Genomic DNA, 26,951 nt, shown 5'->3' with positions numbered 1-26,951 from the left:
CGGAGGAACCACCGCCATCATAAAACGAGACGCACAATACCAGGCAGACACAATGCGGCACAGGAAACCATCATAGAAAGAAACCTACCAACCCAATACAGACCTATAACCACCTGAGATATGTTGTATATAATAAACACTCTGTGCGACTACAAGTCCCAGCAATGGTATTGTGCAGAGCCCATACATAAACCCTGTGCAATGGGCATTCAGTCTTTGAGTAGAAACTGCTATTGGCAAGGTTGAACCCTTGATGATACTTCATACAAAATGTTGATTAAGAGCAGATTGGAGAAGGACAGGATTCACCCCATGGAGTATTTCCTGGGATTTAAATTCATTACCTCGCACCATGAGGAATATGATTTCCAAGTGTCATGAAGGACTTTCAAAGCTTCCAACAGCATAAAGATAACTGAATTAAGTGTAGCACTAACTCACGGTGGAGCTGCTGGTTTAAGCGGATCGGTTACCTTCACCTTGCTTCCCTCTGTTTCACCGACACCGGGTCTAGGGTTCCGTTGAGTTAACTTCTGGACGACACACGCACCAACACTGGAGTACGTTTTCAATGCTTTATTGAACAGACAAACCTTAGGAAGTAGCAGGAAAGAGGCGGAAAAGGAAACTTTCGGGAGAAATACAAATATTTTGCTATAGAATTGTAGCGGCAAATGTCCTGGTAGAATTCAGATAATTAGGTGGAATGCATTCCCCTTGTGGGACACACTCCTTGCTCGTCTGGATAGGCCTCTCTCACCAGTCTAGCAGCCAGCACAAAGCACGAATCAAAAGTCTCTGCCACAGACTTGTTTGGGGGGTAAATCCGTACAATCCTCAGCCACAGAATTCATCAGATTCTCTGCAGTGAAAGTCAGTCACAGTGCCTGAACCTTTAAGCTGAGCCGTCAACACTATGCTGTATAGTTACTTCTTGTGGATACGTCCTCCAACCGAGTCACCAGGCCCCTCTATAGACCAGCACGCTGCGTGATCTCTCCAAGACGGGTCCTCCGCTGGGATCTCCTCGGCTGTCCAGCTTCGTCACACAGGACTGACAGCTCAGGACCATTCCTCGGCCGCGGTGGTAGGCCCCAGACAAGCCTCTGGACCCACCCCTGCGCCGCTGTATCGTGGGCCTCCCGATCGGGCGGACCAGGAGGGCCAGCAGGTGGCTGTAAAACGACCTTAGAACATGGCGTCTGTCCCATAAATACCCCCTTCCCAGAATGCAACTCGGAGGACCACCTCCACCGAGCTTGCCTCCGAGACAGAGGAGCATCTATACACTTCGACACGTTGCCTTTCCACCACTGACCATTAGCAACAGCGACACCCACCGGTCAGCACGGAAGCACACACAACATCAGCCAAGCTGGAACAGATGCAAACTTTTAACCTTCCTAACACACAATTTACTAAATTTACCTAAACTGCAGTAGATTGTAAATCTACCAGCGCTACATAAGTTAGACCCCATCCCGCAGGACTTCAACAGGCAGGTTGGTAAATCCATCAGCTGTGAATTATTTTGGTAAAATGGTCCTTAGGCCAACATTAAGCCCAGGACCCTCATGCTAAAATGTGGGGTCAGTTGGCTCTTGGACCGTAGCATCAGAACATGGGAATGGAGAATTTGGAGCTGTTCCTGGGGGAAGAAGAGCCTGGATTGAGAAGTATCCACAATAAGGCCTTCCTACTCTAAGCAAGTTGGCTCCAGCACTGACTTCTGAGTCCACCTAAACCTCTGCAGAGCTTAATCAGTTTGATGGGCATTTACTTAGAGGGTCTGGGCCAGTTGGTCCTTCAGTGAAATGTTGTCTACGTATCTCACTATCGGAGCACCCTGAGAATGAAGCACAGCAAGTACAGAGGCCTAGGACCTTGGTTAAACCCAGAGATGAAATGGATAGGCCAAAAGGAAGGGCGATGAATTGAGAATTTTGGATTGTGTGTATTGTGGAGTACGTAGGTTGGTGTCACCCAGGTTTCTGACGTACAGTTGTGCTCAGAAGTGTGCATTCCCTGGCAGAAATGGTGACATTTTGGCATTGATATTGAACATATGACCGATCATGCCAAAAACTGTCTTTTATTTAAGGATCCCCATACCCTGGAATGTTTGGCCTTGGCACAGACACAAGCTGACACACACAGTTTACAATAGCAATGAATGGTTAATTTCCCACATCTGTGGCTTTTTAAATTGCAATTAGCGTCTGTGTATAAATAGTCAATGAGTTTGCTAGGTCTTACGTGGATGCAATGAGCAGGCTAGATACTGAGCCATGGGGAGCAGAAAAGAACTGTTAAAAGACCTGCGTAACAAGGTAATGGAACTTTATAAAGATGGAAAAGGGTATTAAAAGATATCCAAAGCCTTGAATATGTCAGTCAATACTGTTCAATCACTTATTAAGAAGTGGAAAATTCAGGGATCTCTTGATCCCAAGCCAAGGTCAGTTAGACCAAGAAAGATTGCATCCACACCTGCCAGGAGAATTGTTTGGGATACAAAGAAAAACCTCCACAGGTAACCTCAGGAGAAATGCAGGCTGCTCTGGGAAAATATGGTGTGGTGGTTTCAAGGAGCACAATACAATGATACCTGAACAAAAATGATCTGCATGGTCAAGTTGCCAGCCTTTACTGCGCCAATGCCACAAGAAAAGCCTGGTTACAATATGGGTGACACCACCTTCACGTGCCTCCCAGCTTCTGGAACACTGTAATCTGGTGTGAGGAGAACAAAATAGAGCTTTATGGTCACAACTATCAGCGCTGGGTTTGGAGAGGAAGAATACCATCTCCACTGTGAAGTGTGGTGGTGGCTCACTGATGTTTTAGGGGTGTGTGAGCTCAAAAGGCACCGGGGGGGATAGCCTGTGAAAATTGATGGCAAGATGAATGCAGCATGTTATAAGAAAATACTGGCAGACAATCTGCATTGTTCTGCAGGAAAGCTGCGCATGGGACACTCTCGGACTTTCCATCTCGACAATGACCCTAAGCACAAGGCCAAGCTGACCCTAGGGTTGCCACCTTCTCTTCAAGCCAAACCCAAATACTTTAGCTCCAAATGGCATTTTTTTTTTTAACGGGAAATGCTGTGGACTCTGGTGTAAAGGGGAACCTTCATATTATCCCGCCACTCTAGGGAGATCTCAAACGTGCGCTTCATACAAGACGACCAAAGACTTTGCATGACCTGGAGCCTGCTTCTGGGTGAAAAGAGTGTGGACAGAATTCTAAAAAGGAACAATATCTGCCTGTTTGTTTCGGGGACACCCTGAGTTTAGGTTTTCCATGTTTCATGCTATGGACTTGCTGTCCCCCTCCCCTCGGTGCTGCGTCTGGTTACGTAGGCGTATGCGGATTCCCCGGAGATTTAAATGGAAAGTGGGAGGCCGAGAATGCAGTTTGGGGATTAGAGCCAGGCTCTCTCTCTTAAGGGATGAGGATGGATAGTGACCCCCCCCCCATGTCACATGTCAGCGGCGGGGGCCTCCTGTCACCTCAGAGCTTGTTGAGGGATTTCTCCTTGTTAGGAAACATGTGGGGGGGATTATGGAGGATTACCTCCCCCTCCCTGAGTGCCGCTAAGCCAGGATTAGACCGCTGTTTGTGTATCCATCTCTTGTCACCCAATTAACCGTCAGCCTGACACGTCAAACATTGGCAGAGAGGAGCTCCTCTGGATCAGACACTGTGCATCCCGAGCCCCCCTTCTGTCCGAGGAAAGTCGTCTTCAGGCACCTTCAATGGCTGAGCTCCTCAAAGCGGCACTGTGGTTGTGGGTCCATCTCAGGACCTTCCATGGCTGAGCTCCTCATAGCAGCACCGTGGTTGGAGGTCCATCTCCAGGGACCTTCCATGGTTGAGCTCCTCATAGCGACACAGTGGTTGTGGGTCCATCTCAGGACCTTCCATGGCTGAGCTCTTCAAAGCGGCACTGTGGTTGGGGGTCCGTCTCAGGACCTTCCATGGCTTAGCTCCTCATTGTAGCACCATGGTTGAAGGTCCATCTCCAGGGACCTTCCATGGCTGAGCTCCTCATAGCGGCATGGTGGTTGGGGGGCCATCTCAGGACCTTCCATGGCTGAGCTCCTCATAGTGGCACTGTGGTTGGGGGTCCATCTCAGGACCTTTCATGGCTGAGCTCCTCATAGTGGCACCGTGGTTGGAGGTCCATCTCTAGGGACCTTCCATGGCTGAGCTCCTCATAGCGGCACAGTGGTTGGGGGTTCATATCAGGACTTTCCATGGCTGAGCTCCTCATAGCTGCACCATTGTTGGGGGTCCATCTCAGGACCTTCCATGGCTGAGCTCCTCTCAGCGGCACCGTGGTTGAGGGTCCACCTCAGGACCTTCCATGGCTGAGCTCCTTATAGCTGCACCGTTGTTGGGGGTCCACCTCAGGACCTTCCATGGCTGAGCTCCTCATAGCAACACCGTGGTTGGGGGTCCATCTCAGGACCTTCCACGGCTGAGCTCCTCATAGCGGCATTGTGGTTGGAGGTCCATCTCCCATCCACAAACGTGGTCCCCCCAATAGTTCTGAAGGGCCCCTCATCAACTCATTCACAATCTTCTTCAGTAGAAACTTTTAGGAAAGTCATTATAATCACATTGAAGCTGATCTGTCCTCTGATGGGATATATCCATACCGTGCAATAAAAGAGGACCTGTCACTAACATTACCCATCACAATATACAGAAACACGACCATTTCTCCGCCTTCTATCATTACAGAGCCATCCTGAGCTCCACTTGGTGACTGTGCCTAGGCTGAGATAACGTCATAAGTCTGCTGCAGGCGGGAGGAAACATTTCCTCAGTCTCCCCTCCCCCAGTGATCAGACTGTACATTGTTACTTAACTTACTTAACTTATTGTAGTCAGTCGTAAGGTTATCAGTCACTAGAGGCTGCAGCAGAGGCTGATCTGTGTCAGACCTTTGTGAACACAGCAAAAAAAAAAAAAAACGGCACAGGCACCAGGATTTACATAATTGTGTCATCTGAGAGTTGACATCTCAGTCTAGGACAAGGTGTCTGTGGATGATGCCTGAACAAAAATGGTACCGTCTGTGAATTCGGGCTCTGCTCTCTGCTTGCTGAACTATAGATACTGTATAACAGACCTGAGCAGAGTGTACAGTCAGAGTATACGGGGAGTACTCCGGGGATGGAGGAAATCATGGCTGCGGAGACTCGCGGGAAACTAGATGGAGATTCAAAGAAGTTGTTTAGAACTGCTGGAACTTGTAGTCTGTTATTGGCTGTGTGCTGCTAACTTAACACTGGGATTGCTGGGACTTGTAGTTCTATATTGGCTGTTTGCTGATAACTGAACACTGGGATTGCTGGGACTTGTAGTTCCATATTGGCTGTGTTCTGGTAGTTGGGCACTGGGATTGCTGGGACTTGTAGTTCCATATTGGCTGTGTTCTGGTAGTTGGACACTGGGATTGCTGGGACTTGTAGTTCCATATTGGCTGTGTTCTGGTAGTTGGACACTGGGATTGCTGGGACTTGTAGTTCCATATTGGCTGTGTTCTGGTAGTTGGACACTGGGATTGCTGGGACTTGTAGTTCCATATTGGCTGTGTTCTGGTAGTTGGACACTGGGATTGCTGGGACTTGTAGTTCCATATTGGCTGTGTTCTGGTAGTTGGACACTGGGATTGCTGGGACTTGTAGTTCTATATTGGCTGTGTTCTGGTAGTTGGATACTGGGATTGCTGGGACTTGTAGTTCCATATTGGCTGTGTTCTGGTAGTTGGACACTGGGATTGCTGGGACTTGTAGTTCTATATTGGCTGTGTGCTGGTAGTTGGGCACTGGGATTGCTGGGACTTGTAGTTCTATATTGGCTGTGTGCTGGTAGTTGGACACTGGGATTGCTGGGACTTGTAGTTCTATATTGGCTGTGTGCTGGTAGTTGGACACTGGGATTGCTGGGACTTGTAGTTCTATATTGGCTGTGTGCTGGTAGTTGGGCACTGGGATTGCTGGGACTTGTAGTTCTATATTGGCTGTGTGCTGGTAGTTGGACACTGGGATTGCTGGGACTTGTAGTTCTATATTGGCTGTGTGCTGGTAGTTGGGCACTGGGATTGCTGGGACTTGTAGTTCTATATTGGCTGTGTGCTGGTAGTTGGACCCTGGGGTTGCTGGGACTTGTAGTTCTATATTGGCTGTGTTCTGGTAGTTGGACACTGGGATTGCTGGGACTTGTAGTTCTATATTGGCTGTGTGCTGGTAGTTGGGCACTGGGATTGCTGGGACTTGTAGTTCTATATTGGCTGTGTGCTGGTAGTTGGACCCTGGGGTTGCTGGGACTTGTAGTTCTATATTGGCTGTGTTCTGGTAGTTGGACACTGGGATTGCTGGGACTTGTAGTTCTATATTGGCTGTGTGCTGGTAGTTGGATACTGGGATTGCTGGGACTTGTAGTTCTATATTGGCTGTGTGCTGGTAGTTGGACACTGGGATTGCTGGGACTTATAGTTCTATATTGGCTGTGTGCTGGTAGTTGGGCACTGGGATTGCTGGGACTTGTAGTTCTATATTGGCTGTGTGCTGGTAGTTGGACACTGGGATTGCTGGGACTTGTAGTTCTATATTGGCTGTGTGCTGGTAGTTGGGCACTGGGATTGCTGGGACTTGTAGTTCTATATTGGCTGTGTGCTGGTAGTTGGACACTGGGATTGCTGGGACTTGTAGTTCTATATTGGCTGTGTGCTGGTAGTTGGGCACTGGGATTGCTGGGACTTGTAGTTCTATATTGGCTGTGTGCTGGTAGTTGGACACTGGGATTGCTGGGACTTGTAGTTCTATATTGGCTGTGTGCTGGTAGTTGGGCACTGGGATTGCTGGGACTTGTAGTTCTATATTGGCTGTGTGCTGGTAGTTGGACACTGGGATTGCTGGGACTTGTAGTTCTATATTGGCTGTGTGCTGGTAGTTGGACCCTGGGGTTGCTGGGACTTGTAGTTCTATATTGGCTGTGTGCTGGTAGTTGGACACTGGGATTGCTGGGACTTGTAGTTCTATATTGGCTGTGTGCTGGTAGTTGGACACTGGGATTGCTGGGGCTTGTAGTTCTATATTGGCTGTGTGCTGGTAGTTGGGCACTGGGATTGCTGGGACTTGTAGTTCTATATTGGCTGTGTGCTGGTAGTTGGACACTGGGATTGCTGGGGCTTGTAGTTCTATATTGGCTGTGTGCTGGTAGTTGGACACTGGGATTGCTGGGACTTGAAGTTGCTGATTGGCTGTGTGCTGGTAGTTGGATCCTGGGACTTCTGGGACCTCCACCTCCTCCCTGTCTGAGCTCCTTCTTCCTTATACCAGCAAGGACTTTCTTCTAGTTTTGGGTGGAGTGGGGGAGGATTAGAACCCCTGTCTGATTGTTACTATCTGGGTCTCGGTTAGAGAGATTTCCCCCCACTTCCTGTCTGGTCTGGACACCACAAGTCCCAGCAATCTCAGTCTATAATATTTCCTCTGACCATACGCTTTCACTTGGAGAAGGTTTTTGCTGAGAGTCGTCACGCGGTCGCTCTTCGTGCCGTATCGGGGGAAACTGTCTGCCGGTTGAGTTGATCCATAATAGCGGCTGAAAGCCTTTGCGTACAATACACTTTATAGAAAATAGAGGAGTGAGCAGGCGGGGGCGAGCGGGAGACGCATTAGAAATAAAACTCGCGCTGAGGCTTTACGAGGATCCTTTCAGAGAATTGCTGCGGCAGCACTTTGCGGAAAGCGCGGCTGTGATCCCTCAGAGAATGGGAACTTTCATTGTATCTGGATGAGGTTCTCCGGTTCCTCTCGTTTTATTCAAACCAGCTGATTTCCCCATCTGCCTCTGTTCCCACTAAAAAACACATTAGTCAGCGTTATCATGGCGGCCTCAAATCTCCTCCTCGTTATCAGATCATTGGTATGAGTGAGGTGGAATTGCTTTGCAGTGGTTTATTCATCGTCTGGCAGAACCACCATTGATGCCTCTTAACCACCATTGAGGGGTTTGTACATTACGTATCCAGCACCAGTGTTGCCCCAGAGTTAGTGAAGGGCCGGTAATACGGGTCTGGTCTTGGCGTCCCATTAAGACATTGAACACTTGTGTAGGACGAGCAATTCAGCTTCATGCTTTCTTTCCACTCAGCAGGTCTTCAACTATGTGCCCCATGTCCACTACTGTGTGCCCCATGTCTACTACTATGTGCCCCGGTCTTCTGTCGCAAGCCCAAGGTCTTCTGATACATGCATTGGGTCTTCTTCTACCTGTCCCACTTCTACTGAGCACTCCAGGTCTCCTATTGCATGATTTGGGTCTTCTTCTTTGTACCCTGGGTCTTCTGCTGAGTACCCCTGGTCTTCTTCTGAGTGTCTGGATCTTATATTAAATGCCCCATGTCTCCTGATAGGTGAGTTGAGTCTTCTACCTGTCCCACATCTACTGAGCACCCCAGGCCTCCAGTTGCATGCTTTGGGCCTTCCTCATAGTCACCTGGGCCTTCTTCTGAGTGCTCTGAGACTTTTGGTGACCAACTCAGCTTTTCTGTTGAATGTTCAAGGTCTTCTACTGAGTGCCTGGGGTCTTCTGTTGAGTGTCTTGGATCTTCTAATGGGTGCCCCATGTCTTTGTCTGGGTGTCCTAGGTCTTCTGCTGAGTGCCATATGTCTTCTGATAGGTGCTCTAAATCTTCAACTTAGGGTCTTCTACTTTTGCTGAACGCCCAGACTGATGTTAAATAATCAGTCTTCTGCTGAAAACTCCAATTCTTCTGGATCTTATATTGAGTGTCACAAGTCTTCTACTGAGTGCCCCAGATGTTCTGCTGAGTGCCTGAAAACTTTTACTAGGTGCCCCCAGGTCTTATATTGGGCGCCTCTGGTCTTCTACTAAGTTAACTTGGTATTTTTCTGGGTCCCCTGAGTGTTCTGCTGAGTCCCAATGGGTCTTCTACTACCGTGTTTCCCCGAAAATAAGACCTAGCATTATTTTCAAGGAGGGCTGCAATATAAGCCCTACCCCAAAAATAAGCCTTAGTTTAAAATGCTTGTAAAATCCTATAATCTACTATATTACAGTAGTATATAATGTACAGTGTGTGTTTCTGTAATATAATTGTGGGGAAAAGAGCTCCGGCGGGTCACAGAAGTGCAGGGCGGCGCTATAATGAAGGTATTTGACACAATTATATTACAGAAACACACACATTGTACATTATATAATACTGTAATAGAATGGACTATAGGATTTTACAAGCATTTTAACTAAGTTCACAACTGGGGGTTCCTGTCAGGCAGGGAGAGAGAGGGGGGAGAAGACAGCACATTACATGGTAAGACCTACCCCAAAAATAGGTCCTACTGTGTCCTTTGTTGCCAAAATTAATATAAGACCCAGGCTTATTTTTGGGGGGGAAACACGGTAGGTGCCCTGGGTCTTCTATTGAATGCACTATGTCTTCTTCTGAATGTTCTTCTGTGTTCCAAGGCCTTCTACTGAGTGCCCCTGGCCCCAGGTGTTCTGCTAAGTGCCCGAAGTCCTCTACTAAGTGCCCTTGGTCTTCCACTAGGTTCCCCCACGTCTAATATTGAGTGCTTCTGGTCGTTTACTAATTGCCCTGGGTCTGCTGAGTGCACTGGGTCTTCTGAATATCCCATGTGTCTTCATCTGATTTTCAAGGCCATCTACTGAGTTCCCCTCATCTTCATCTAAGTGCCCCTGGTGTTCTGCTAAGTGCCCAAGGTCTACTACGTGTCCCAGGTCTGATAAGGGATGCACTGGAACTTCTTTTAATTGTCCTGCTTCTACTGAGTACCTCAGGTCACCTATTGCATGCTTTGGGTCTTCTTCTTAGTCACCTGGGTCTTCTGCTAATGTTCCGGGTCTTCTGAGTTTCAAAGCCCTTTACTGAGTGCCCTTTGTGTTCTGCTTAGAGCCCTAAGTTCTCTACTATGTGCCCCTGGTCTCTTGATAAGTGCACTGGAACTTCTTTTAACTATCCCACTTCTGCTGAGTACCTCGGATCTCCTATTGAGTCTTCTGAGTGCTGAGACTTTGGCTAGGCGCCCAAACTCTCACATTGAATGCTCAAAGTCTTCTGCTGAAAGCCCCAGATCTTCTTCTGAGTGTCTGGATCTTATGACGAGTGTCAAATTTCTTCTGTTGAGAGCATCAGGTCTTCTGTTGAGTGCATCAGCTCTTCATCTGGGTGCCCCAGATGTTCTGCTAAGTGCCTGAAGTCCTCTACTAGATTCCCTAGGTCTTCCACTAAGTGCCCCAGGTCTTACATTGAGTGCCTCTGGTCTTTCACTGAGTGAACTTGGTGTTTTTCTGGGTGCTCCAAGTGTTCTGCTGAGTGCCCATGGGCCTTCTGCTGAGTTCACTAGGTATTCTGCTGAATGTTCTTCTGAGATCCAAAGCCTTCTACTGAGTGCCCATGGTCTTAATCTGAGTGCCCCTGGTGTTCTGCTTAGTGCCCTAGGTCCTCTATTATGTGCCCCATGTCTCCTGATAAGCTAACTAGAACCTCTTTTAACTGTTCCACTTCTACTGAGTACCCTCAGGTCTCCTATGGAGTGCTTGGGGTCTTCTTCTGAGTGCCCTGGGATCTTTTGCTGAGCGTCCCGACTCTCCTGGTAAATGCTCAGAGTCTTCTGCTCAGTGCTGGGTCTTCTTCTGAATGTTCCCTCTACTGAGTGCCCTCTGTGTTCTACTTATTAGCACCCTAGGTCCTCTACTATGTACCCGCAGTGTTCTACTAGGCACCCCTGGTTGAGAGATATTTTTTAGGGTGAACTGTTTGTTTACAAATATCCATTTATGGTGGGGGGGGGGCGGCAAATAAGTAAAGCTTTTTGCCATGGAAGGTCTGCTTCAGCTGCTGGAACTGGATTTGATTTATATACGAACAAATACATTCTGAAAGGTTAAGGTCTCATGGACACAGACGCTTAGCAGCTCCTGTGTGCTGAGGCATGAAATCACTGGCACTTTCTGGTGCTCGGGGGGGGGGCCGCATGTGTTCTGTACAGCCACCAGAGCAAGTGAATAGCTGTATGCAGCTGTGCTGGTGTGAACGCTTATGGCTTCTGCATTAGCATTTACCCGCACATGTGCATATGGTGCTTCTCCTCAAATGCCTCACTTTGCAATTCCAATTTTTTTTGTGTGTTTTTTTTATTTATTTATTTATTTATTTATTTTTTTTATGGTGTGAATTATTATTTGAGATCAACCGGTTAGGACAATAACACAACCGAAGTGCAAAAACACATTTTGTGCCCTTTTTCTTATTTTTAAAAAAAAATGATTTATATGTTTTTGTCTTATTTTCTGGGGGTATTTATTGTTATGTCATGCATAGTTATGGTGATTGTTTAAAAAAATTGTTTAAAAAAAAAACAAAAAAAAAACACGAAAATAAACAAAAGTAACTTAAAATATGGAAAAAAAAGACATTTTATTTATTATTTTTCTTTTAGACAATAGAGAACCCAGAGATCTCCTGACATAACTGGTAACCCTGAATTAGTAAGAGATGGAAAGTAACAGCAGGCGAGCAGGTCTTCTACCTTGTGTCCTTGGGCCTTGTGTCCCAGGTCTGCCCCAGGTCTTCTGCTGAGTACCCCAAGTCTGCTACTGGTCTTCTGCTGAGTGCACTAGGTCTTCTTCTAACTATCCCACTTCTGCTGAGTATCCCAAGTCTGCTACTGAGTGCTCCAGGTCTTCTCCTGAATGCCTGGATCCTATATTGAGTGCCCCAAACCTTCTTCTGAGTGTCTGGATCTTATACAGAATACCACAGATCTTCTTCTGAATGTCTGGATCTTATAAATAGTGCCCCAAATCTTTTTCTGAGTGTCTGGATCTTATACAGAGTGGCCCAGGTCTTAAGTGTCTCATCTGGGTGTCCTAGGTTTTCTGCTGCGTGCCATAAGTCTTCTACTAGGTGCCCAGGTCTTCTGAGTACTCCAAATGTTCTGTTCAGTCCCCTAGGTCTTCTACTAGGTGCCCCAGGTCTTCTGCTGAGTGCCATAAGTCTTCTAATTAGTTCCCTAGGTCTTCTACTGAGGGTCCTAAGTCTTATACAGAGTGCCTTTTATTAGGTGTCCCTGTACTCTACTGAGTGCCCGAGTCTTATACTGAGTATCCTTTTTTTTTTTTGGGTGTCCAAAGTGTTCTGCGGAGTGCCCTAGGTCTTTTGTTAGGTTCCACTGGTCCTCTTCTGAGTGCCCCTGGTCTTCATTTGAGTGCTCCAAATGTTCTGCTCGGTTCCTTAGGTCTTCTACTAGGTGCCCAGGTCTTCTTTTGAGTACTCCAAATGTTCTGCTCAGGTCCCTAGTTCTTTTACTAGGTGGCCCTGGTCTTCTTCTGAGTACTCCAAATGTTCTGCTCAGTTCCCTAGGTCTTGTACTAGGTTCCCTCATGTCTTCTGCTGAGTGCCCCAGGTGTTCTGCTGAGTATCCTAATGCCGCGTACACACGAGCGGAATTTCCGTCGGAAAAATTTTGGATAGTTTTTCCGACGGAATTCTGCTCAAGCTTGGCTTGCATACACACAGTCACACAAAAGTTCTCTGAACTTTCGACCGTCAAGAACGCGGTGATGTACAACACTACGATGAGCCGACAAAATGAAGTTCAATGCTTCCGAGCATGCGTCAAATTGTTTCCGAGCATGCATGTTTTTTTGCGCGTCGGAATTGCATACAGACGAACAGAATTTCCGTCAAGAACTTTTTCTGTCGGAAAAATAGAGAACCAGCTCTCAATCTTTTGCTGGCAGAAATTCAGACAGAAAAAGTTGGATGGAGCATACACAATATATCCGACCAAAAGCTCCCATCACACTTTTTTTGATGTTGTTTTATTCATTTTAAATATTTGCAATTTTTGAACTCTCAAAGTGCTGATAGAGGGGAAAAAACAGATCCCCAAAATTCAATCATCAGAAAATGATTTGCCATCTCAGCCTGATAAATTTACAGATTAAACCTGGTGGGTGAATGTGCAGCGAATGTGCCGTTCATATTTATGTATCAGGTGAATGTTTCCGCACACTCCTTGTAGGACAGGTGTAGTGGGTGAATGTGCCGTTCACATTTATATATCAGGTGAATGTTTCCGCACACTCCTTGTAGGACAGGTGTAGTGGGTGAATGTGCAGCGAATGTGCCGTTCACATTTATATATCAAGTGAATGTTTCCGCACACTCCTTGTAGGACAGGTGTGGTGGGTGAATGTGCAGCGAATGTGCCGTTCACATTTATTTATCAGGTGAATGTTTCCGCACACTCCTTGTAGGACAGGTGTAGTGGGTGAATGTGCAGAAAATGTGCCGTTCACATTTATATATCAAGTGAATGTTTCCGCACACTCCTTGTAGGACAGGTGTGGTGGGTGAATGTGCAGCAAATGTGCCGTTCACATTTATGTATCAGGTGAATGTTTCCGCACCCTCCTTGTAGGACAGGTGTAGTGGGTGAATGTGCAGCAAATGTGCCGTTCACATTTATTTATCAGGTGAATGTTTCCGCACCCTCCTTGTAGGACAGGTGTAGTGGGTGAATGTGCAGCGAATGTGCCGTTCACATTTATGTATCAGGTGAATGTTTCCGCACACTCCTTGTAGGACAGGTTTGGTGGGTGAATGTGCAGCGAATGTGCTGTTCACATTTATATATCAGGTGAATGTTATCTGTGAACGGAATGTCTTGTCCCTGAACATCTGTATTGTGTCCGTCATTTGTATTTGTTCACACCGATGCGTCCTTCTTTATTCTTAGCCGTATATTTCCTTTTTTTTGGCGGTCTATTTTTACCGTATTCTTTTTTTCTCACTTTGTGTTGAAATCACGAGTTTCTATTTCCAGACTTTTGCTGAATTGGAGGAATTGGCGTTGTGTGTGATAGGTGTAGGCGATGTGCCGGATCGCGCAGTTCACGGCCGGCCAATCTGGAGCTGATTATAAGACGCAGAGCAGACGGATCCCGCCAGACGCGCTCTCCCGGACTGCGGATCTTCCATCTCCTCCGGGAATTTGCATTGCAAACTCTCTCTCCGTATGGAGACGGCGAGAGCTCAGAGCCTGCCAGGACCGCAGGAGACGCCGAGGGAACGTCCGGGGACCGCACACCTGGGGGGCCACAGAACATTATATACAGTATCTCACAAAAGTAAGTACACCCCTCAGTGACATTTGTGTAAATCTTTTCTTCTATCTTTTCATGTGACAACACTGAAGAAATGACACTTGTCTACAATGTAAAGTAGTGAGTGTACAGCTTGTATAACAGTGTAAATTTGCTGTCCCCTCAAAATAACTCAACACACAGCCATTAATGTCTAAACCGCTGGCAACAAAAGTCAGTACACCCCTAAGTGAAAATCTCCAAATTGGGCCCAATTAGCCATTTTCCCTCCCCGGTGTCATGTGACTCGTTAGTGTTACAAGGTCTCAGGTGTGAATGGGGAGCAGGTGTGTTCAATTTGGTGTTATCGCTCTCACTCTCTTGTCTACAGTCAAGCATGGTGGTGGGGGTGTCATGGTCTGGGGCTGCATGAGTGCTGCCGGCACTGGGGGGGCTACAGATCATTGAGGGAACCATGAATGCCAACATGTACTGTGATATACTGAAGCAGAGCATGATCCCCTCCCTTCAGAGACTGGACCGCAGGGCAGTATTCCAACATGATAACCACCCCAAACACACCTCCAAGACCACCACTGCCTTGCTAAAGAAGCTGAGGGTAAAGGTGATGGACTGGCCAAGCATGTCTCCAGACCTAAACCTATTGATCATCTGTGGGACATCCTCAAACGGAAGGTGGAGGAGCGCAAGGTCTCTAACATCCACCAGCTCTGTGATGTCATCATGGGGGAGGGGAAGAGGACTCCAGTGACAACCTGTGAAGCTCTGGTGACCTCCATGTCCAAGAGGGTTAAGGCAGTGCTGGAAAATAATGGCGGCCACACAAAATATTGACACTTTGGGCCCAATTTGGAGATTTTCACTTAGGGGTGTACTGACTTTTGTTGCCAGCGGTTTAGACATTAATGGCTGTGTGTTGAGTTATTTTGAGGGGACAGCAAATTTACACTGTTATACAAGCTGTACACTCACTACTTTACATTGTAGACAAGTGTCATTTCTTCAGTGTTGTCACATGAAAAGAGAGAAGAAAAGATTTACACCAATGTCACTGAGGGGTGTACTTACTTTTGTCAGATCCTGTAGATATATCACACGGAGGGAACGTCTGGGGACCGCACACCTGGGGGGGCCACAGGACATTATATAGATACACTCTCCAGAGACTTTATTAGGTCCTCCTTGCTAGTCCCGGTTGGACTCCCTTTTGCCTTCATTCTTGGTGGCATAAATACAACAAGGTGTTGGAAACGTTCCTCAGGGATTTTCCTCCATAGTGACCTGATAATATCACACAGTTCCTGCAGATTTGTCGGCTGCACATCCATAATGCCAATCTCCCATTCCACCACATCCCAAAGGTGCTCTATTGGATGAGATGTGGTGAGTGTGGAGGCCATTGGAGTACAGTGACCTCATTGTCCAGTGGTGAGATGATTGGAGCTTTGTGACATGGTACATTATCCTGCTGGAAGGAGCCATCAGAAGATGGGGACACTGTAGTCACTGGATATTTTCTCTTTTTCCCATCATTCTCTGTAAGCCCGAGAGATGATTGTGTGTGAAAACCCCAGAAATCTCAGACCGGCCCGTCTGCCACCAACAACCAACCGTGCCACGTTCAAAGTCACTTCCATCTAGGGTTGTCACCTCATCCCTTTACACCCGAACACATAATAATTACACAGATCTGAGGACGATTAAATGCAGATGAGGATCCAAGTGAGTTTAATTATCACCTTAATCAGCCCCAGAACCCGAGTAATCAATATGTGTTCAGGTTTAAAGGGATGAGGTGGCGATCATACTTCCATCTCCTTCCTTCCCCATTCTGATACAGCAAGTCACCTTCACCACGTCTAGATACCTAAATACATTGAGTCCCTGCCGTGTGATTGGCTGATTAGCAATGTGTGTTACTGAGCAACTGAACGAGTGTACCTAATAAAGTGGCCGGTGAGTGTATATCACACAGGACGGTATATAGATGTATATCACACAGGACGGTATATAGATGGATATCACACAGGATGGTATATAGATGGATATCACACAGGATGGTATATAGATGGATATCACACAGGACGGTATATAGATGGATATCACACAGGACGGTATATAGATGTATATCACACAGGATGGTATATAGATGTATATCACACAGGACGGTATATAGATGGATATCACACAGGACGGTATATAGATGGATATCACACAGGACGGTATATAGATGTATATCACACAGGACGGTATATAGATGTATATCACACAGGATGGTATATAGATGTATATCACACAGGACGGTATATAGATGTATATCACACAGGACGGTATATAGATGGATATCACACAGGACGGTATATAGATGTATATCACACAGGATGGTATATAGATGTATATCACACAGGACGGTATATAGATGTATATCACACAGGATGGTATATAGATGTATATCACACAGGACGGTATATAGATGTATATCACACAGGACGGTATATAGATGTATATCACACAGGACGGTATATAGATGTATATCACACAGGACGGTATATAGATGGATATCACACAGGATGGTATATAGATGTATATCACACAGGATGGTATATAGATGGATATCACACAGGATGGTATATAGATGGATATCACACAGGACGGTATATAGATGGATATCACACAGGACGGTATATAGATGGATATCACACAGGACGGTATATAGATGGATATCACACAGGATGGTATATAGATGTATATCACACAGGATGGTATATAGATGTATATCACACAGGATGGTATATAGATGGATATCACACAGGACGGTATATAGATGGATATCACACAGGATGGTATATAGATGTATATCACACAGGATGGTATATAGATGGATATCACACAGGATGGTATATAGATGTATATCACACAGGACGGTATATAGATGGATATCACACAGGATGGTATATAGATGGATATCACACAGGATGGTATATAGATGTATATCACACAGGACGGTATATAGATGTATATCACACAGGACGGTATATAGATGGATATCACACAGGACGGTATATAGATGGATATCACACAGGACGGTATATAGATGGATATCACACAGGACGGTATATAGATGGATATCACACAGGACGGTATATAGATGTATATCACACAGGACGGTATATAGATGGATATCACACAGGACGGTATATAGATGGATATCACACAGGACGGTATATAGATGGATATCACACAGGACGGTATATAGATGGATATCACACAGGACGGTATATATATATATATATATATATATATATATATCATATACATGACGGGATACATTGTACACGGATTGTATTGATCATCAGACTCCACGGTGGGCGGCCATGTTGCACATTTGCGTTGTAGGAGTGATCTGTATATAGTGAGGAGTGATCTGTATATAGTGAGGAGTGATCTGTATATAGTGAGGAGTGACCTGTATATAGTGAGGAGTGATCTGTATATAGTGAGTGGTGATCTGTATATAGTGAGGGGTGATCTGTATATAGTGAGGGGTGATCTGTATATAGTGAGGGGTGATCTGTATATAGTGAGGAGTGATCTGTATATAGTGAGGAGTGATCTGTATATAGTGAGGAGTGATCTGTATATAGTGAGGAGTGATCTGTATATAGTGAGGAGTGATCTGTATATAGTGAGGAGTGATCTGTATATAGTGAGGAGTGACCTGTATATAGTGAGGAGTGATCTGTATATAGTGAGTGGTGATCTGTATATAGTGAGGGGTGATCTGTATATAGTGAGGGGTGATCTGTATATAGTGAGGGGTGATCTGTATATAGTGAGGAGTGATCTGTATATAGTGAGGAGTGATCTGTATATAGTGAGGAGTGATCTGTATATAGTGAGGGGTGATCTGTATATAGTGAGGGGTGATCTGTATATAGTGAGGAGTGATCTGTATATAGTGAGGAGTGATCTGTATATAGTGAGGGGTGATCTGTATATAGTGAGGAGTGATCTGTATATAGTGAGGAGTGATCTGTATATAGTGAGGAGTGATCTGTATATAGTGAGTGGTGATCTGTATATAGTGAGGGGTGATCTGTATATAGTGAGGGGTGATCTGTATATAGTGAGGGGTGACCTGTATATAGTGAGGAGTGATCTGTATATAGTGAGGGGTGATCTGTATATAGTGAGTGGTGATCTGTATATAGTGAGGGGTGATCTGTATATAGTGAGGGGTGATCTGTATATAGTGAGGAGTGATCTGTATATAGTGAGTGGTGATCTGTATATAGTGAGTGGTGATCTGTATATAGTGAGGGGTGATCTGTATATAGTGAGGAGTGATCTGTATATAGTGAGGGGTGATCTGTATATAGTGAGTGGTGATCTGTATATAGTGAGGGGTGATCTGTATATAGTGAGGAGTGATCTGTATATAGTGAGGAGTGATCTGTATATAGTGAGGGGTGAGTGATCTGTATATAGTGAGGAGTGATCTGTATATAGTGAGGGGTGATCTGTATATAGTGAGGGGTGAGTGATCTGTATATAGTGAGGAGTGATCTGTATATAGTGAGGAGTGATCTGTATATAGTGAGGAGTGATCTGTATATAGTGAGGAGTGATCTGTATATAGTGAGGAGTGACCTGTATATAGTGAGGAGTGATCTGTATATAGTGAGGAGTGATCTGTATATAGTGAGGGGTGATCTGTATATAGTGAGGAGTGATCTGTATATAGTGAGGAGTGATCTGTATATAGTGAGGGGTGATCTGTATATAGTGAGGAGTGATCTGTATATAGTGAGGAGTGATCTGTATATAGTGAGGAGTGATCTGTATATAGTGAGGAGTGACCTGTATATAGTGAGGAGTGACCTGTATATAGTGAGGGGTGATCTGTATATAGTGAGGGGTGATCTGTATATAGTGAGGGGTGATCTGTATATAGTGAGTGGTGATCTGTATATAGTGAGGGGTGATCTGTATATAGTGAGGAGTGATCTGTATATAGTGAGGAGTGATCTGTATATAGTGAGGGGTGATCTGTATATAGTGAGTGGTGATCTGTATATAGTGAGGGGTGATCTGTATATAGTGAGGAGTGATCTGTATATAGTGAGTGGTGATCTGTATATAGTGAGTGGTGATCTGTATATAGTGAGGGGTGATCTGTATATAGTGAGTGGTGATCTGTATATAGTGAGTGGTGATCTGTATATAGTGAGTGGTGATCTGTATATAGTGAGGGGTGATCTGTATATAGTGAGGAGTGACCTGTATATAGCGAGGGGTGATCTGTATATAGCGAGGGGTGATCTGTATATAGTGAGGGGTGATCTGTATATAGTGAGGGGTGATCTGTATATAGTGAGGAGTGATCTGTATATAGTGAGGAGTGATCTGTATATAGTGAGGGGTGATCTGTATATAGTGAGGGGTGATCTGTATATAGTGAGTGGTGATCTGTATATAGTGAGGAGTGATCTGTATATAGTGAGGAGTGATCTGTATATAGTGAGTGGTGATCTGTATATAGTGAGGGGTGATCTGTATATAGTGAGGAGTGATCTGTATATAGTGAGTGGTGACCTGTATATAGTGAGGGGTGATCTGTATATAGTGAGGGGTGACTTCCTATATGGTGACTTGTATAAAGGGAGGGGTGATCTGTATATAGTGAGGAGTGATCTGTATATAGTGAGTGGTGACTTCCTATATGGTGACTTGTATAAAGGGAGGGGTGATCTGTATATAGGGAGGGGGTGACCCGTATTTAGTGAGGAGTGACCTGTATATAGTGAGGGGTGACCTGTATATAGTGAGGGGTGACCCGTATATAATGAGGAGTGACCTGTATATAGTGAGGGGTGACCTGTGAGGGGTGACCTGTATATAGTGAGGGGTGACCTATATATACGGATATATGTATATACTAATTTGTAGGTCAGAGAGGAAATCTCTTCCTAACAGATGCTAAAAATTGATATGCTGACCCCAGTAGTAGGAGATCTAGGGGGAGGGACTTCCAGTGTGATGTCATAGTGATGTTTTACCTTTGTCTCTCCCGTAGGAAGCTGCTTCCTGTGTCTGGTTGATGTAGTCCCGGTGAAGAATGAGGATGGGGCTGTCATTATGTTCATCCTGAACTTTGAGGTGGTGATGGAAAAGGAGCACCTGACGTCTCCGAGCAAAAACACCAACCACCGGGTGCAGTCACACTGGTTCCCCTCAGGTAAGACCGCCACCGCCCCACCTTATGTTACCGGTACTGACGGAGAATTGTCTCAGACAGTCCTTTATAATCCACAGCAACCAATCACATCCTCACATTGGTCCTGATCTTTGCAGCCCCCATAAAGAGGACCTCTGTGGTTTACATGGGACATACATTGATGTGTGTGGTCTCTGAGGGTCGTACATTGATGTGTGTGGTCTCTGAGGGTCGTACATTGATGTGTGTGGTCTCTGAGGGTCGTACATTGATGTGTGTGGTCTCTGAGGGTCGTACATTGATGTGTGTGGTCTCTGAGGGTCGTACATTGATGTGTGTGGTCTCTGAGGGTCGTACATTGATGTGTGTGGTCTGTGAGGGTCGTACATTGATGTGTGTGGTCTGTGAGGGTCGTACATTGATGTGTGTGGTCTCTGAGGGTCGTACATTGATGTGTATGTGGTCTCTGAGGGTCGTACATTGATGTGTGTGGTCTCTGAGGGTCGTACATTGATGTGTGTGGTCTCTGAAGGTCGTACATTGATGTATGTGCTCTCTGAGGGTCTTACATTGATGTGTGTGGTCTGTGAGGTTCGTACATTGATGTGTGTGGTCTGTGAGGGTCGTACATTGATGTGTGTGGTCTCTGGGGGTCGTACATTGATGTGTGTGGTCTCTGAGGATCGTACATTGATGTGTGTGGTCTCTGAGGGTCGTACATTGATGTGTGTGGTCTCTGAGGGTCGTACATTGATGTGTGTGGTCTCTGAGGGTCGTACATTGATGTGTGTGGTCTCTGAGGGTCGTACATTGATGTGTGTGGTCTCTGAGGGTCGTACATTGATGTGTGTGGTCTCTGGGGGTCGTACATTGATGTGTGTGGTCTCTGAGGATCGTACATTGATGTGTGTGGTCTCTGAGGGTCGTACATTGATGTGTGTGGTCTCTGAGGGTCGTACATTGATGTGTGTGGTCTCTGAGGGTCGTACATTGATGTGTGTGGTTTCTGAGGGTCGTACATTGATGTGTGTGGTCTCTGAGGGTCGTACATTGATGTGTGTGGTCTCTGAGGGTCGTACATTGATGTGTGTGGTCTCTGAGGGTCGTACATTGATGTGTGTGGTCTCTGAGGGTCGTACATTGATGTGTGTGGTCTCTGAGGGTCGTACATTGATGTGTGTGGTCTCTGAGGGTCGTACATTGATGTGTGTGGTCTCTGGGGGTCGTACATTGATGTGTGTGGTCTCTGGGGGTCGTACATTGATGTGCGTGGTCTCTGAGGGTCGTACATTGATGTGTGTGGTCTCTGAGGATCGTACATTGATGTGTGTGGTCTCTGAGGGTCGTACATTGATGTGTGTGGTCTCTGAGGATCATACATTTATGTGTGTGTGGTCTGTGAGGGTCGTACATTGATGTGTGTGGTCTGTGAGGGTTGTATATTGATGTGTGTGGTCTCTGAGGGTTGTATATTGATGTGTGTGGTCTCTGAGGGTCGTACATTGATGTGTGTGGTCTCTGAGGGTCGTACATTGATGTGTGTGGTCTCTGAGGATCGTACATTGATGTGTGTGGTCTCTGAGGGTCGTACATTGATGTGTGTGGTCTCTGAGGATCATACATTTATGTGTGTGTGGTCTGTGAGGGTCGTACATTGATGTGTGTGGTCTCTGAGGGTCGTACATTGATGTGTGTGGTCTCTGAAGGTCGTACATTGATGTATGTGCTCTCTGAGGGTCTTACATTGATGTGTGTGGTCTGTGAGGTTCGTACATTGATGTGTGTGGTCTGTGAGGGTCGTACATTGATGTGTGTGGTCTCTGGGGGTCGTACATTGATGTGTGTGGTCTCTGGGGGTCGTACATTGATGTGTGTGGTCTCTGAGGGTCGTACATTGATGTGTGTGGTCTCTGAGGATCGTACATTGATGTGTGTGGTCTCTGAGGGTCGTACATTGATGTGTGTGGTCTCTGAGGATCATACATTTATGTGTGTGTGGTCTGTGAGGGTCGTACATTGATGTGTGTGGTCTGTGAGGGTTGTATATTGATGTGTGTGGTCTCTGAGGGTTGTATATTGATGTGTGTGGTCTCTGAGGGTCGTACATTGATGTGTGTGGTCTCTGAGGGTCGTACATTGATGTGTATGTGGTCTGTGAGGGTTGTATATTGATGTTTGTGGTCTCTGAGGATCGTGCATTGATGTGTGTGGTCTGTGAGGGTTGTATATCTATGTGTGTGGTCTCTGAGGGTCATATATTTGGTGGGTTTTGCCCATGCAGGTTGTCTATTGGCTCAGAGTGTGCATTACCAAATGTTCTTTTCTTGCAGGTCGCGGGAAGTCCTTCCGCCTGAAGCTCCCCACCTTATTGGCTCTAACAGGCAGCAAGCAGTCTCTGCCCCAGGAGGACCCCGATGTAGTGGTCGTGGACTTCAACAAGCACACCAGTGACTCGGTGGCCCTGGAAGATGTCAGCACCACTCCAGCTGAGAACTGCATTGGCTCTAGGCCTGAGGACCAGCAGGCGTTGATCGGCATCGCGGAGTCAAAGGTTTTCCCGGAGGACGATGGCGGTAAAGATTCAGTGGTTCAGTCTTCTCCACGTATGGACAAGGATCACCTCAACCTCGACATGTCCTTTTCCAACTGCAGCCTCACCCGCAGCCGCTCCCGTGAGAGCTTCTACAGCATCCGCAGGGCGTCCTCCGTGGATGAAATCGAGGCCATGAAGGTGGACTTGGACAAGAAGTTCAGGAGTCGCAACTCCAGCACAGGTAGGTCAACCCCGAGATATATTCCAACCAACACATTTCGTTATTGAGTTGACTTTTTTGAAGACCTTCTAATTCAACAAGAAGGATAAGATTTGTGGTGTACTGTATTGTTACCACCTCTCTGTAGTGGAAGGGTGTAAGTGAGGAGGAGACGTGTACCCTGCAAAAGTGATTACCGAAGGAGAGACCTCTGAAGCCGAGTTACTGTTCTGTAATGAGGAGGTTCCTGTCTGATTAGAAGATGGTAAAAGTGGTAGCAAGTCAAAAAAGAATGGGAAATTCCCCCTGGGGGGGGGTTAGTGGCATAATGATGTAAGGATCATATAGTAAAAGTATATTGAAATTATTTATTGATACAGATGGCAACGTACAGGTTATTCATCAATTATACAAAAGAATATATACTCTGGTTACGGGCATGTCTCAAAGAATATTTCATCAATATATGGCAATACAATACAGTTAAAATATTAAAAATTTTATTGACATCCACATGAATACACTGACGCGTTTCGACCAATGATGCGGTCTTCTTCAGGGGATTTGTATTCTGGTGAAATACATCAAAAAAGTTCATTATTCTAACACTTTATAGCGTACTAGCATCTATGTAAATGTAATGTTATATTAGTATATTTACCACTAGAAGGATGAATTCCAAAAAACTGTCGCATATCCAGAGATAAAAGAACTAAAAAACCCCCCGGGGGAATTTCCCATTCTTTTTTGATAATCTTTTGGGGTGTGCGTCTGACTCCAGTTCATGTGTTTTTTTTCTGTAAAGTGCTGGCAAGTGGAAAGTAAATTGAGTGGAAAGTGTGATGAAGAGGATTGTAGCACCTTCTGGTGGGGCGTTGTTTTGCCAGTTCCAGGACCAGGGCCTTACTGTAGGACATAAACATAAGGGTAACGCCACCTCCTATTCCATAATGGTTGCTACCTTGTGACATTCCGGATCAGCCTGGGTGTGGGTGGCCCATGGTCCCATAGCACAAAACCTTCTCCATTTACTTAGCTTGCACTAATGTGTAATATAGTCTTATAGACCAGGCCAAGAGGGGAACTCTCAATGCTCTAGATTGTTCCTATAGACCAGACCAAGAGAGGAACTCTCAATGCTCTAGAATACATTGTTTCTATAGACCAGATCAGGAGGAGAACTCTTATGCCGCGTAGACAAGGCCGGATTTCTGACAGAAAAAGTCCAATGGGAGCTTTCAGTCGGACATTCCGACCGTGTGTATGCCCCATCGGACTTTTTCTGTCTGCATTTCCGATGGACTCAGATATAGAACATGTTCTAAATCTCTCCATCGGAAATGCCGTTTAGCCCGTTGACAAGTCTGGCCGTGTGTACGCGGCATTAGTGCTCTAGATTGTTCCTATAGACCAGAACAGGAGGAGAACTCTTAGTGCTCTAGATAGTCCCCCTCCTGATCTGGTCTATAGGAACAATCTAGAGCACTAAGAGTTCTCCTTGTCTGGTCTATAGGAACAATCAGTGCTCTAGATTGTTTCTATAGACCAGGCCAAGAAGGGAAATCTCAATGCTCTAGATTGTTCCTATAGACCGGACCAGGAGGGGAACTCTCAGTGCTCTAGATTAGGGATCTCCAATCTACTTCCCTCCAGCTGTTGCGGAACTACATGTCCCATGAGGCATTGCAAAACTCTGACATTCACACACATGACTGGGCATGATGGGAATTGTAGTTCCTGAACAACTGGAGGGCCATAGGGTGGAGAACCCTGCTCTAGATTGTTCCTATAGACCAGACCAAGAGGGGGAACTCTCAATGCTCTAGATCAGGATCTAGGGCTCTACACACTTCTGTGTACAAGCACCAAATCCTATATTTCACAAATATTGGTGGGCAAAAAATATCCCTTTCAGAGTCCCCCCTTACATCCGGAGTCCCCACTTACAGTGCCTTGCAAAAGTATTCACCCCCCTAGGCATTTTTTGTGTTTTTTGTTGCCTCACAACCTGGAATTAACATGGATTGTTTGAGGATTTGCATCATTTCATTTACAGAACACGCCCACAACTTTGAAGATGTTTTTTTTTTTTATTGTGAACAAACAACAAATAGGACAAAATAACAGAAAAAGTCAATGTGCATAACTATTCACCCCCCTAAAGTCAATACTTTGTAGAGACACCTTTTGTGGCTATCACAGCTCCAAGTCTCTTTGGATAAGTCTCTATGAGGTGCCCATTCCTCCTTGCAAAACTGCTCCAGCTCCTTCAAGTTGGATGGTTTGCACTTGTGAACAGCAATCTTTAAGTCTGACCACAGATTTTCTATTGGATTGAGGTCTGGGCTTTGGCTAGGCCATTCCAACACATTTCCACGTTTCCATTTAAACCACTCATTGTCCTGCTGGAAGGTGAACCTCCATCCTAGCCTCAAATCACACACAGAGTGCTACAGGTTTTACTCAAGAATATCCCTGTATTTAGCACCATCCATCTTTCCCTCAACTCTGACCAGTTTCCCAGTCCCAACTGCTGAAAAACATCCCCACAGCATGATGCTGCCACCACCATGTTTCACAGTGGGGATGGTTGTTCTTTGAGTGATGTGATGTGTTGAGTTTGCCCCAGACATAGCGTTTTCTTTGATGGCCAAAAAGTTCAATTTTAGTCTATTAGTTATCAGACCAGAGCACCTTCCTCCATACATTTTGGGAGTCTCCCACATGCGCTTTCCCAAACTCAAAACGTTCTATTTTGTTTTTTGGTGAAAGTAATGTCTTTCTTCTGGCCACACTGCCATAAAGCCCAACTCTATGGAGCGTACAGCTTATTGTGGTCCTATGTACAGATACTCCAGTCTCTGCTGTGGAACTCTGCAGCTCCTCCAGGGTTACCTTAGGTCTCTGTGCTCCTCTCTGATTAATGCCCTCCTTGCCCGGTCTGTGAGTTTTGGTGTGCGGCCGTCTCTTGGCAGGTTTGCTGTTGTGCCATGTTCTTTCCATTTGGTTATGATAGATTTGATGCGGCTCCTAGGGATCATCAAAGATTTGGATATTATTTTATAACCTAACCCTGACTTGTACTTCTCAACAACATTGTCCCTTACTTGTTTGGAGAGTTCCTTGGTCTTCATGGCAGTGTTTGGTTAGTGGTGCCTCTTGCTTAGGTGTTGCAGCCTCTGGGGCCTTTCACAAAGGTGTGTCTATGTAATGACAGATCATGTGACACTTAGATTGCACACAGATGGACATCATTTCACTAATTATGTGACTTCTGAAGATAATTGGTGGCACCAGAGCTTTTTATGGGCTTCATAACAAAGGGGGTGAATACATACCCACATGACAATTATCAGTTTTTTTATTTCTGAAAAATAGTTTAATGTAGGGGTGCACTGAATGGGTTTTTTGGTGCCGAAACTGATACCGAAAATGAAAAATACACTAGGCCGAAAACAGAAACCGAAATTGACTGATACCGAAAATGGCTTTTTTTTTTTTATATATTAAACAGAAAAATTATTTAATACATAAAATTGTGTTATATACGTTATATTATTCATATTTAACTTAATCCATTAATTTCATGAATAAAAGAATAGTACAGTCCAGTAATGTAAATATGTACTTTAATAAAAAGCAACCCACATAAATTGGCGACAGAAGATAAAATCAAATAAAATGCAAAATTATAATAAATTAAAGTAACTACAGCATATCCTGCAGTGCAGACTGCAGTCAGTGCACATTGCACCATAACAACAAAATAAAATAAAAACAAAACAAAAAAAGGCATAAAAAAT

General features: G+C 45.4%; 1 protein-coding gene across 3 annotated transcripts in view; it reads left to right on the top strand.

The window, feature by feature from the left end:
- The window catches only part of KCNH2 (potassium voltage-gated channel subfamily H member 2), a 293,700-nt gene that overhangs the window by 109,297 nt on the left and 157,452 nt on the right, over positions 1-26,951 (top strand). For all 3 annotated transcript variants that reach the window (XM_073632572.1, XM_073632571.1, XM_073632570.1), the window contains exons 3-4: positions 20,255-20,416; positions 22,726-23,169. In XM_073632572.1, the coding sequence (XP_073488673.1) occupies positions 20,255-20,416; positions 22,726-23,169 (606 nt within the window). The remainder of the gene's footprint in view (positions 1-20,254; positions 20,417-22,725; positions 23,170-26,951) is intronic.

The sequence above is a fragment of the Aquarana catesbeiana genome, linkage group LG05, assembly GCF_042186555.1.
Source record: "Aquarana catesbeiana isolate 2022-GZ linkage group LG05, ASM4218655v1, whole genome shotgun sequence".
Lineage (NCBI taxonomy): Eukaryota > Metazoa > Chordata > Amphibia > Anura > Ranidae > Aquarana > Aquarana catesbeiana.
Note: the sequence above shows the minus strand (reverse complement) of the source record. Positions and strands in the feature narration are given on the sequence as shown.